Source organism: Coniophora puteana (genome assembly GCF_000271625.1).
Source record: "Coniophora puteana RWD-64-598 SS2 unplaced genomic scaffold CONPUscaffold_2, whole genome shotgun sequence".
NCBI classification, from domain to species: domain Eukaryota; kingdom Fungi; phylum Basidiomycota; class Agaricomycetes; order Boletales; family Coniophoraceae; genus Coniophora; species Coniophora puteana.
Window position 1 is genome coordinate 171,102 of NW_006913054.1, and position 11,934 is coordinate 183,035.

Below are 11,934 nucleotides of genomic sequence, written 5' to 3' on the forward strand. Positions count from 1 at the left end.
CAGAAACTATCATAAATAGACCATTTGATCTTTACAGACTTGGGGATTTGTTCTAGAAGTTCTATTGGTAGATTCGCTATGGAGCCCTCCAGCAGTTACAGAACTCTGGTTGCTGCTCAAACAGTCCAATGAGGTGGTTTATGCACATATGATGCATGATGGGCGCTCATGGCTGGGTTAATGGAGCTACAACGACCATGATGAGCGACCAAGATGGGGTACAGAACATTATCCGAAACCTGTGAATTCATCTTGTTGACACAGCGTATCCGACGGCCTTTCGATGCTGGTCATCAATGAATGTTGAACATTGCTGCAGCTGCTGGATATATATGCCTTTGCACATTCGGCCTCATCGACATCTGTTGCCATTTGCGACAGTTTTGTTTTGTTCACTGATCTCTCAATGTTACAATAAATAGTAATACTTTTCCCACCAAGAGAAGAACTCGGCAAAAGACCAGCTACAGCTCCGGAGCCCCGGTGTATCCACCAGCCCCCACAGGTCCAGGTCCGCGCTGAGACATTTTATGGGATAAAATGCCCTGGCTATCAACATGCCCGTCTGATGCAGAGCCATCCGGATAAGTACGAGGGTCGTTAGGGTCCTGTGTGGGTTTATGTTATAGAATTAAGGGAGATAAATAAATAGCACGCACATAGCGAACGTTCGAGGTAATACTGGGAGGCTGCGGAGCAGCATGCTCAACCGCAGCGGAGTGACTGGCATTCTTGTTTTTGAGAGCCATCTTCTTGCGTCGGAGTAACAAAGCACCGAAGCCCAACAATAGAGCAACAGCAGCGATTCCACCCACGACACCGCCTGCAATTGCGCCAGTGTTTGATTTCAAGGAAGACGATGATGTAGATGAGGATGTTGACGTAGAGCTAGCCTGGAGCGCGTCGAGCGACGACAATCGGGCAGCATACGAGGTAGACGCCGCTATTAATGATGACAAAGTCATCACGGACGCCGTCGACGCCGACGCTTTACTGGCGACGTAGCCTGTTCCCAAACAGACGTATGGTGAGCCAGGTGTTTGTCGACCGCTGATACTGGCAGAAGGTAACTCACTCGCGTTTTGTATCGCGTTTTCGCTGTTCCACATGTTGTTCTTTTTGAAGTAGGTTCTCGGTTAATGTCACAATTACGGGAGCGAGCGTATCTCCACGTACTGGAACTGGAAGATAGGACCACGGAGGAAACGTCGTTCCCTCGGGAGTAAGTTCTGGGTACCTAGGAAAAAGATAGAAGGCATGTATAAAAGGGGAGTTTCTGAGGACATACGACTCATAGTAGGGCCCATTAGTCCCGTTGCACCATTGCATCCAGTCGTTATAGCTTCAATTGGTACGGTAGCGTCAATGCGTATCCACATTCGAGGGATTATATGTGAGGCTGAAGGACAGTGCACTCACCTCTGCGCATTGTGGGTCTGACACATGCCACATGCAGCCATCAACGAGTATGTGACGGAGTTGCAGACGCACGGAGACGCAGTCTCCGTGGTCGGCCCCGGTCCTGCGTATACGGTCCCGGGTCCCAAAGGGGTGATTACGAGGCTGTCTGCGCTTTTCGAGTCAACTGATTGTTATGCAACACAAAAAAAGGCGAGTATGCTCACTGCCGCAATCAAAGGCAAAAGCGCCAACAGTACAGGGGTCCTGCCCCATCGCGTTCTTTGCCTGTAAGCGGGCGGCGAGTCAGCCCTGACGTAGTACTACAATGTTGGGAACCAGGATATAGGGCATACCCAATCCATCGAGGATCCACATGTTACGTTGGAGCTTTGACCACATGCCAGAGGAAATAGGCAGGCGAAAATCCAAGTCCCTCCGACATGCCGGGAGGGTAACAGCCGAACTCTCATGAGGGGCAAGGTTCTGGTGATATGGAGGAGTGAGCTGCAACGATGACTGGTATACGAGGTGGGGTGCTATCTCAAGATTCTCCTCACCCTGAAGACCATCTTTTGTACTCGCTCGAACTAGCTGTAACACATGGTTTACTGAACGGGGTGTGATGAACTTTGGACGATGCGGAGCTACTGTAAGCAATGATGAGAGCTGTTAGACAGGATGTTTGTGCTTATCGAGACCAAGAAAAAGCACACTTACTCCGACTATTAATAACCGAAACTGATCATCGTAAAACCACACCCCATGGCGATGAACATGAAAGGGAAAAGATGCGAATATGTTGAAGCCAAGTGTGGTCTTGGCAAATATCAATCAGCTAAATATAAAGTCGCAGTTCCTGGGAGGATGCTTCAAACGAAATGAACACTTGCCTGGCATATATGCAAGATAAGCGAATTCACAGCTACATGGGATGTGGGCCACGGGTTATATCCACCAGGACCAACACGAAGATTGGGGACAAGCTGAGAGCGGCTGTTGATGGCTTTGAGGACGAACATAACGCGGTGCATCACATAGACCCGTCGCCACATAGACGCCGAAACGTTCTGGTCATCACCGCCTGAGCAGTGTACGATCCATAGGCCGGGCACATCCGTCCCCGTGATAGTGATCGGCGGAGCGCTCGCCTTAGAGACCCTCGTGGGGATTGCCTGGAGCTTCCGAGGTGAAACTAAGGTAGGGGCCAGCGCGTCCCGGTTCTTTCTTTCTTTCTGCGTTGGATGCGCACGATAACTCCAAGTCGCTCGACAGGTCAACGCATGGTTCACAAGAGAGTGGTGGGCCAAGATAGATATACCTGCTTGAATCATCACATCGATGGCCTGCTGAGGTAGTAGCAAAGGCGTTGTGACGCACTATGGTGAGCGTTGAAGCGAAGAGGGAACGTAAAGATGTTGGGAAAGCGAGGAGTGGCACGTGGGGATGATTGTGGCTGTGAGAAATCTTGCCGGATAACCTCTCGTCCGCTGCGGACACCAGAACACACACGACCACTCTCTCCTCGCTGCTGGACACAATGTCCGTCCAGCTTGCGGACGACCACCCGCTCGCGCTAGAGCTCACAAGCCTTCGTCAAACGGCGGCGCGCTTCGAGGTACTCTCTTATTACTCTGGCGCTTCTAACTATATGCTCACCCCGCGGACCGTGTAACTCTCCTATAGCATGAAGCGCACACCGCCGCCGTGCGTCTCCAGCGACACTCCCTCGAAACGTCGTACTCTACAGACCGCGTACACATTCTCGAGCGCGAGAATGCCCGCCTCACCGAGGAGCTCGCGCTTATGCGCGCTCACCCAGACACAACACCGCACCCGGCCACGATCCAGGTACAGGAGCTCACGCTCGCGCTCCGACGCGCATCGGAGAAACTCGATGCAATAGAACATACTCTATCAGAGCGCACTGCGCAGTTCACAGCCGCGCGGAATGATCTGGCCAAAGCGAAGCACGAGACGGAGGGCGCACATGAGCTGGCCGCGCAGGCGCAGGCAAGGGAGGAGGAGAGCAGGGCGCGCGAACGCGCTATGGAGGGCCGCATACGCGCGGCGCAGAAGGAGCGCGACATGTCGGATCTCGTTGTGCAGGAGTACGCGGATCTGGTGCGTTCCCTCGAAGGCAGGCCTCACGCGCACGTGCATGGGAACGGACACGCGAAGGTGCCGTCGGCGGGCTCGGGCACCGAGTCTGCGAGCGGGTCGACGTCTACGGTCACGCTTGTCGATGGACTGCAGGAGGGCAAGCATGGACTGCATAAGCTCCTTGGCGAGTTTGGCGGCGAAACGGAGAGGCTGGAGGGCGTTATTGCCGGTTTGTCGCGAGACATCGCGAATCTCCAGGTTGAGCTTCAGGCGGAACGCAAGGCGGGCGCATATACCCAATCGCAGCTCTCTGAAGCCAGAGTCGAACTCGATAAACTACGAGCAGACGACAATACCGCTGCAAAGATGGTCTCGCGCTACATGTCCGTCCGGTTTCTCTCCTTCCATATCTGCCTCTCGTTCTCCTATTCGCGCTCTGACCTTGCCCTGCTCTCACCACCTTACACAGGAAGTTCTCACAGTCTACCACGAACTCGCTGCAAACCGCCATGGCCACGCAACGCACACGGTACACCGCGACGGCCGATACGCTCACGCTCAAGCTATCCGAGACGGAGCAGACACTCGAGCACGAGCGCAGGCAGGCATCGCGCCTGCGCGACGTGATGGACGAGCTGTGCTACGACGTCGCGCGCGAGACGTTCGGCCGGCGGCGCGAGGTTGCGCTGCGCCTTGCTTTGCTCGCGAGGGAGGAGGGGTTGGCGGAGGGGACGAGGAGGTGGGTGCGGAGGGCGAGGGAGGTGCTGGAGAGAGCTAGGCCGGGCGGGGGTGATGGAGCCGAAGGCGACGAGGAGAAGGTACACGATGGCGATGAAGATGCGAGTAGGGTGTTTGACGCGTTCATGGGCGTTATTCTCGAGGCTGAGGAGTTCGTCTTCCGGCTGGACGGCGATCTTGGTAGGGAAGGCGGCTCCATTGCTGATACAGCTGAGGACGAAGACGATCAGCCGATTGGTGTCCAGGCGCGCATGATTTCCGCTAAAGACGCTGTCGCGGAGCTCTCGGAGGAGCTCTATGTGGAGACGCAGAAGCGGCTTGAGCTCACGCAGGAGGTCGCGGAGCTGCTGACTGTCCTGCCGGATCGGGTGCCCAACTTGAAGGCTGCGAAGCGGATGGTCGATAAGTCGACGAATGTGGTTTCTGTGGTTCGTGTTGCGAAAATGGCAAACCCTCCTTCGCTCGGTGGAGAAGAGCCTGTTGTCATACCCAAGGAGTCTGCACCCAGTATGCCTACGGATGATGCCAAAGACCATGCGTTGTCGTCTGTTTCCGCCGATATCCCCAATCAACAATCTGCAGGAGACCCACACACGATACCACTAGTCACTGAACTCGTTGGCTCCAGCGGGCCTACTACGCCTGGTCTTCTCTCGCGTGACGCGTCCGAGAACACTCTTTCAACGTTGCTATCTGCAGATGATTTCCCATACAAGGACGACACCCTCATTTCAGTCGTAGCCGAAGATGTGACCCTCCAGCCAGAAGTCATCGATCTCACCTCCCGCCCACCGTCGCCTTCATCTTCGCCGCTACCGGATAACATTGTTACCAGTGGGACACCCGCCCCAGTAGTGGGCACGTCCCAAACCAGCCCGCTAGGATCCCTAGCCGAGCTCAAGTCCGAGCCGGAGCCCTTACAACCCTCCACACAAACAACGAACCCCCTCCTTGCATCCCTCGCGCAGACCAAGACGCGGTACGACGCGCTCCAGCGCGCCTTCAGGGACTGCCACCTCGCATTACAAGATCTTAAAGCCACCCTCGCCTCTAACTCTTCTCCATCCCTCTCTCCCTCTCACTCGCCCTCATCCTCCCCGCCCTCATTTATCTCCACAGCCCTCGAGCGCCTCGATGACTTCAGCGAAGACGCGCGCGTCGAGCTCGAGATCCGCATCTCAGACGAGTTGCTCGTCGCGCGGGGCCTCGAAACTCTCCTCTCCGTCCCCGGCGCTCTTCCAACACACCAGGAGCGGGAAGAAACCGAGACGAAGGCGCACGCGTTCGTGGACGGGAGCGACGAGAGCGTGAGAGGGGCGATGAGGAAGTTCGCTGGGAAGCTGGAGGATCTGCAACACGACATCGCGTGTCTAAAGCGCGCGGTGCACGAGCTTCCGCCGCCGCCCTCGCCTTCTACCGCGGAGAAGCAGGGAGGCGGGTGGGCGACGTGGACGGCGGGATTGCTGGGTGCGGCGGCACATGCGACACCGCCAAGGCCGCATAGTCCGACGTTTGGGAGCGTGATGACGAGCCCGAGGCTGAGACATGTGTCGAGCGTTGGGCAGCTGCATAGTTCGTCGGCCGCTTCGCATGGCGCGTCGCCGGCGCCTGGAGGCGCCAGCGCTGATCCGTTTGCCGCGCTCGGGCTTCGTATTCCTATGCCCGTAAGGGCCGCGCCACCATCTTCATCGAGCTCGCATATGCACGGACCGGGTGGATTTGGACTGGGTCTGAATCTCGGTGCGGGGTCGCCTGGACAAAGGCAGCGCACGACGTCGACGATCTACGGGCTTGGTCTTGGCGCGCGCAGTTCGCCGTTTGTCCTTGGGCACAGTTCGAGTCCTGCGCGGGGGTCGCCGAAGAGCGTGCCTAGTCCTGGGGCTGGTACGGGGCTGGGGCAGCGGGCGGTGGGTGGTGGGCCGCTGGGTGGTGGGACGATGGCGAGGCGGGTGAGCTCGGCGAGTGTGCTTCCGACTGTGCGGTCTGCGAATGTGGGGCGGAAGGGTGGTGGGGTGGAAGAAACGAGTGATGTTGAGTAGGGAGAGGGGCGGGAGGCACGAGTGGTGTTAGATAATGGGATGAGAGAAGTGAGAAGTTGAATTTGGACATACCCTGTAGGTTCGCTCGAGGACGAAAGGACGGAAAGGAGTGGAGGGCTGGATATTAATGCACATGGACTCTGGACATACCGTATGTTTATACTTTTTGTTTTGTTTAGCCTCCTGGTCTGTGAATACGGGACAGTAATACTTAGTGGTTGTATACCTTCAGTTACCTCGAAGCATTTGTTTGTCGGGAATATTGTCCTCGTCAAGCTGTGAGCGCTTATTACTAATGTCGAGAGCGTAATAAGCGCTCAATGAGTGTGCCTACCCGATCAAACCGGTGTCGGCGTTTTCCGATTGGTGCGTCATCCGGTCGGCAGGTACACTGATTGCTGCCGAACCACAGCTCATTTGGCGCTGGTTTCGCCTCACAACAGCTGTTTATCGCATTCATTCTCTCTTACATTCTATGTTATAACGGAAAACATTCATACCAGGAGTCGCCATGAGTTTCCTTGCGCCAGGAGTGTATGGTCGTCACAATGGTGCTCCTATGGTTTGGCGTGCTCCACAAACCAAGGTAGAGCTCGTCCCATATCTCGAACCGCGGCCACGCGAATGCTGATCGAGTCCAGAAAGTGCTGCTTCCAGCCCTCGACAAACTGGATGACCTAGACGATGACCCTCCTCCCTATTGGCCAGGAAAAGCCCACCCACCCCCGCCAGACCCAGATCCCTCAGACGACCCCAGCTCAGACGACGACCCTCTTCCCCCTCGTAGACCATCTCGACGCCGTCGTCGACGCCCTCGGCGACCGTCGGACGCGTCTGCCTCCACCACCTCGTCAGGCGACGAGCGTCCCCGGCCCCGCCGGCCCAAGCCGGGCTGGTTCAACCGACACGTGCACGTCCGCATCCCAGACGTCGTCCGCTCCTTCGTGCACTGGGTCGCCGCGCGCCTGCTCCTCCCCGCCGAGGTCGTCGACCTGGGGTTCTACGTGATCGAGAACGCGCTCACGCATCTGTGCCGCCGCCGCGCGAACTTCATCCGCGAGCATCCGGAGGTCGCGTTTGCGCCGCCGTGGAAGCAGCAGAGGTGGTTGAGGGGCGATGTGAGAGAGGATGAGGTGGAGGAGTATAGGATGGCGCGGTATCCGTGGTGGGAGCGGGAGGCGGCGAAGAAGGCGATGGAGAGGGGGAAGGTGCATGTTTGGCCGAAGCCGGGGGAGGATGATGGGCCTTATTTGGTGTCAAATGAGTAAGGAACACTGGCCACCGCGGCGGGAGACCAGTGGTGAAAGGTGTTGGTGGTGAGTCAGTGTGCTGTTCGCTTTCTTGTAATGAGCTCTGAAGAACTAATACTCTATTTAGGCACCTCTTTGTACCCACTTCCCAATTTGTGTGCACTTTCTCGATTGTACCTATACGTACAACTGTATCCAACATCACCGAATGGAACACTCCGCCCACCCTGAAACATACTCTGGTTGCAAAACTCTCGACTATATATCAATATCCTACTATGAATGGGTTGCCGGCGACCAGACCCCAAACGGTATCCAGCCATCAGTACATGAAGAAATTTCTGTAACATTTTGGCAACGCCTTGGTATTGGTCGCTGCAGTCCCTTGTCTGGTCCTTACAAGAGGAGCTCGTCTTCCAGACGGAATGCGAGAAAACCACTGTTTTCTTTGTTTATCTAAATGCTTCAGACTCACTTCGCGCTTTATCCTCGTTCCTGAACGAATTAGATTTCGAAGGTGCGACGAGCATCGTATGCGAAGGGTCTGCGATGCAAGCTTGAGCACCTGTGAGCGGAAAAATATCTCGAGAAAGAGGATGGATCTCGAGGTCGGAAATTTGCATGACAAGGTATAAGACAGTGGACTAGGGAGGTCGGTTGGACCGCATGTTGGAGTTTAGGGCCGGCATGGCTAGCGTGGTTAGTACTGTACCTCGTAGGTTCAAGGGATTTTTGTGTGACATTAGAATTAAGATAAGTTCCGACGAGGCTGAAGTTCAAATGTCCGGCGAACGCGTGATTTTGAGCTAGGTCACTGGTGATACCATCAAGGCACCATTGCTGTAATTTGCTGAGGATAACGAAGGTGAAGATAGTGCTTCATTGGAAGGAGAAGCAGGCAACGCGGAGACACATTTTACAATGACTGTATTCCTTGTCCGTTGGCCCTATATGCAGGCGTCTCAAGCCCTTGCGACTGGTATGACCAACTCATTGAAACCTGCCAGTGGGGAGCTCGACACCCTATCTTCGGCCGTGGCTGTGGTCGTGCCAGCTTAAAGGGCCTCAAAAATCTTAAATCATAATAAAATGAGTGCAGAAAACACGCTGTGCGCAGCAAACGGCTCTGCTACATCAGAATATAAGTTAAGAGGTTTAGTGTTATTTTTTTTCGTCACGCAGGGAGGTTCATATTATCTTTCGTGATGGGTGAAGAACCAGATCTAGTAAATTCATTTTACAGGTCAAGCGTGATCAAGGCGTGACGAACCTACGGGCGTGTAGGTACAGTACATACATAGCGTGTTCGCGTGTGTCACTAAGTAGTCACTCATCCCTGCTATACAAGGTCACTCGTTGTCGTCTTCTCCAGGACTAACCGTCCCAACAGTTAGCACATGCTCAGTGCTCCAGAGGCTTTGCCCTAGGGCCGCAGTGTCTTGGAGATCTTATGCATGACAGGGTGAGCGCCGATCTACACAGCGTCCACGGCAAGTTGCTGAGTTTCATTTCTAGAGCAAGGGATATTTCTGGGTAGCCTCGTGGTACACGGTTTGGCGCCGATCCGACGCCGTTAGTCTCTTGATTTTCTTCATCTAATCCTGCGTTGCTCTTCTACCTCACAACCTACCGTTCAATCCAGCGAACCTACATGGACACAGCCAAGAAGCCTTTTGGTGGCATTCCCTTGTACACGGTGAGTTTGCGTCGCTTTCACGTCAGTCAGCCACTAGTTAACAGGCTGCCCGGCACGGTGCACAGCATCTCACATCCGCAGCGATGCTTCATGCTCAGCAATGCGTAGGTAAAGACCCATGGTACGTGGTCTGTTCTTCAATCATGTTTTCTACGCTCATGGGAGCATAAGTCTCCGAGAGGAATTCGCAAAATGGAGCAGGGAATGGGCTACTTGGGATTGCGTGCAAGCGATCGCCAACCACGAGCTCGTTTATGCACGTTTCACATCTGTGTTCTCTCACAAGAAGACCCCGCTTTTTCGCATGACGACAATTTCCAGACAGCGTACACTTGGTGTATGTGAATGTATCGATGAGGACGAGAAATTTCGTCTCAAGAGGATGGATTTGGACGCGATCGCTGAGTCACTCTCAAATATACTGAGGGACAGGGAGGGAAAGACGTACAGGCGGCTATTTACGCTAACGGGACAAGGGGCACAAGGCGTTGTTGACTTATTACACTCTGTAAGCCAGGTGATTCACTCGGTCATTTGTATATGGCTCACGACACTCAGCTCGCTGAAACCTCCTCGGGTGGCCGCTTTGCCGACGACAGGAAGTTGTTTACGAATGCACTCTTCAAGTTAGCACGGAAGTCGGGATGTTATCCTCAAAGCCTTATCCTCAAAGACGTTGAGGTGTCACTGAGTAACTACGTTGGCGGTGGTGGATACGGAGATGTTTTTAAAGGTAAATATCAAGGGAAAGCTGTGGCGGTCAAGCATGTGAGTACATAGGACGAATCTCTTTCGCTGGACTCAGTTTCGCTCATTCCCAAACTTCCCATCTAGTTCCGAGATTTCTCGCCGTCTCGCGCCCAGAAATGTGCCCGTGAGCTCGTTATATGGGCGTATATGGAGCACCCCAACGTTTTGCCCTTCTACGGGGTGTACCTTCTCAATGGTATAGATGTCAATGCGTGTCTGATCTCGCCCTTGATGGACAACGGAAGTCTTGCTCAATATCTTGCGAACTCTCGAGATGTCAGTCGCGGGCCTTTGGTATGTTCTTCATGCACATATTTGATTGTGTGGCATTTAATCAATCTGTCGTGTTGATCAAGCTATATGACATTTCCAAGGGACTGAAGTACCTCCACGCGCAAAGTATTATTCACGGTGACATAAAACCGGAGAATATACTCATGGATGTAGACGGTAAAGCGTGTATTGGCGATTACGGCCTCGCCAGCGTGAACGGAGCCAGCCAAGATTGGACGAGTAGATCTCAGAGACTCCACGCTGGAACTGTGCGCTACCAAGCGCCAGAGTTGTTGCTTGACGATGCACAAGTTAGCAGAGCAACCGATATGTACGGGTTTGGTTGCATAATTTACACGGTCAGTCGAGTCATTCCGTTACCTTGCCTTACGATCACCTCTCATCATGAATGGTTTTAAGGTTGTAACCGGTACCATCCCATACCACTGGATTAACCGTGATGTCGCAGTTCTGACTGCGATCCACAGAGGAGAGCCAATGACTTCTTATGACGAGCTTTGCGAGACTCAAGAAGAACTTCGGGAGCTGTGTATGAAGTGCGTCGATAGGGATCCTGATGAAAGGCCCTCGGTACGAGATGCCAGTAAGCTGCTGGCTTCGATGACTCGTGTTCAGGATCCATCACGGCCGTCGGACGTCCACGCTAACGCTTCAGAGCCGACGTCGATTCAACCGGCCGATGAGAACGGACGCCGTTCGCATCATCAAAACATGTCTCAGCCTGCTGTTGCTCTCTCTGCTTCTGGTCCACATCGTGCTCGCGCTACGCCTCGAAGACAGGAGTTGGCACCGTCATCGTCGTCAATCAATCCCACATATCTAACCATCTCGAAGAATTTGGCGTATTCACCTCATAAGTACTCTACATGTGTAGGGCGAAAGAAGGCGCTGCTAGTCGGGATCAACTACACAGGTCACAAGGGCGAGCTTAAGGGCTGTATCAATGATGTCAGGATGATGAGGAAGTTCCTAAACGGTGAGTCCTCGATCGCTGCCACCTCTTCTGTGCCCTTGCCCAACTTCCGGCATTCAACGTTCCCTGTGAAAACCCGCTGTTCGCGTTAAGGGTGGTTTCGGGCATTTTATGTAGTTATTGATGGCGTCGAAGCAGAGTTGGGATAGACATAAAATAGCAGAAGAATACTACGTGAGGCCGCTTTTGCATAACGCCTTCGCGCAACAGAGTTGAATTTCATGTAATCTTATGCGAATTCTCGTGCATCTTTATGTCAATATATGCTGGCTTGCGTGCACCTAGTGCAGAAGTCTGCATTAACTGACATAAACTCACTAAATCGCATTATGCGATTTTATGATGCTTTCTGCTCATTTCGTTCAGTTCATATTTGCTCGTTCGCCCTGAATAAAAATAGAATCGCTTCTATTCTCGCATCGCACACTAAAATGGTACAGGCACTGCAGGATAATAATAGTACAAAGCGTCAAAATCTCGCCAAGTCCGAAAAGCACAGGGAGAGCGCGTCGTGCTCCTAGAAACGGGTGCCATGGGCGACATCGGCCTCGGTCTTCCACGTCTTAGAAGCCACCTAACGAGGGTATGAGAAATAAAACAATGTAAGAGCGTGAAGCTCACCAATTGCTTCGCGTCGTTCGCGTAGCTCTAGATCGGTAATAAGTCCACCGATAAGAAAATACGCGATCAAAC

The 11,934-nt window shown here is 53.8% G+C and overlaps 4 protein-coding genes across 4 annotated transcripts; 3 read left to right on the forward strand and 1 right to left on the reverse strand.

Annotated features, from left to right (window-relative positions):
• Positions 1–395: 395 nt before the first annotated feature.
• On the reverse strand, positions 396–2,238 carry CONPUDRAFT_79511 (uncharacterized protein). The gene is made up of 10 exons (XM_007766042.1): positions 2,119–2,238; positions 1,959–2,048; positions 1,755–1,884; positions 1,626–1,686; positions 1,420–1,567; positions 1,289–1,342; positions 1,177–1,237; positions 1,076–1,115; positions 660–1,006; positions 396–608 (listed from the first exon to the last, which is right to left on the reverse strand). Exons 3-10 carry the CDS (start codon positions 1,869–1,871, stop codon positions 465–467), a joined length of 972 nt encoding a protein of 323 aa, XP_007764232.1. The 5' UTR covers positions 1,872–1,884; positions 1,959–2,048; positions 2,119–2,238; the 3' UTR covers positions 396–464.
• Positions 2,239–2,922: 684 nt separating this feature from the next.
• On the forward strand, positions 2,923–6,532 carry CONPUDRAFT_162038 (uncharacterized protein). The gene is made up of 3 exons (XM_007766207.1): positions 2,923–3,016; positions 3,085–3,884; positions 3,971–6,532. Exons 1-3 carry the CDS (start codon positions 2,939–2,941, stop codon positions 6,276–6,278), a joined length of 3,186 nt encoding a protein of 1,061 aa, XP_007764397.1. The 5' UTR covers positions 2,923–2,938; the 3' UTR covers positions 6,279–6,532.
• Positions 6,533–6,720: 188 nt separating this feature from the next.
• CONPUDRAFT_79513 (uncharacterized protein) lies at positions 6,721–7,765 on the forward strand. Its single transcript, XM_007766043.1, has 3 exons — positions 6,721–6,864; positions 6,920–7,594; positions 7,656–7,765. The coding sequence occupies exon 2, from the start codon at positions 6,963–6,965 to the stop codon at positions 7,284–7,286; it is 324 nt and encodes a 107-aa protein (XP_007764233.1). The 5' UTR covers positions 6,721–6,864; positions 6,920–6,962; the 3' UTR covers positions 7,287–7,594; positions 7,656–7,765.
• A 2,332-nt stretch (positions 7,766–10,097) lies between these two features.
• On the forward strand, positions 10,098–10,666 carry CONPUDRAFT_47564 (kinase-like protein; the record flags this gene model as incomplete). Its single annotated transcript, XM_007765830.1, has 2 exons — positions 10,098–10,268; positions 10,331–10,666. Coding segments are annotated over 2 exons (507 nt in total), but the record flags the coding sequence as incomplete, so codon positions are not given.
• Positions 10,667–11,934: the final 1,268 nt, after the last annotated feature.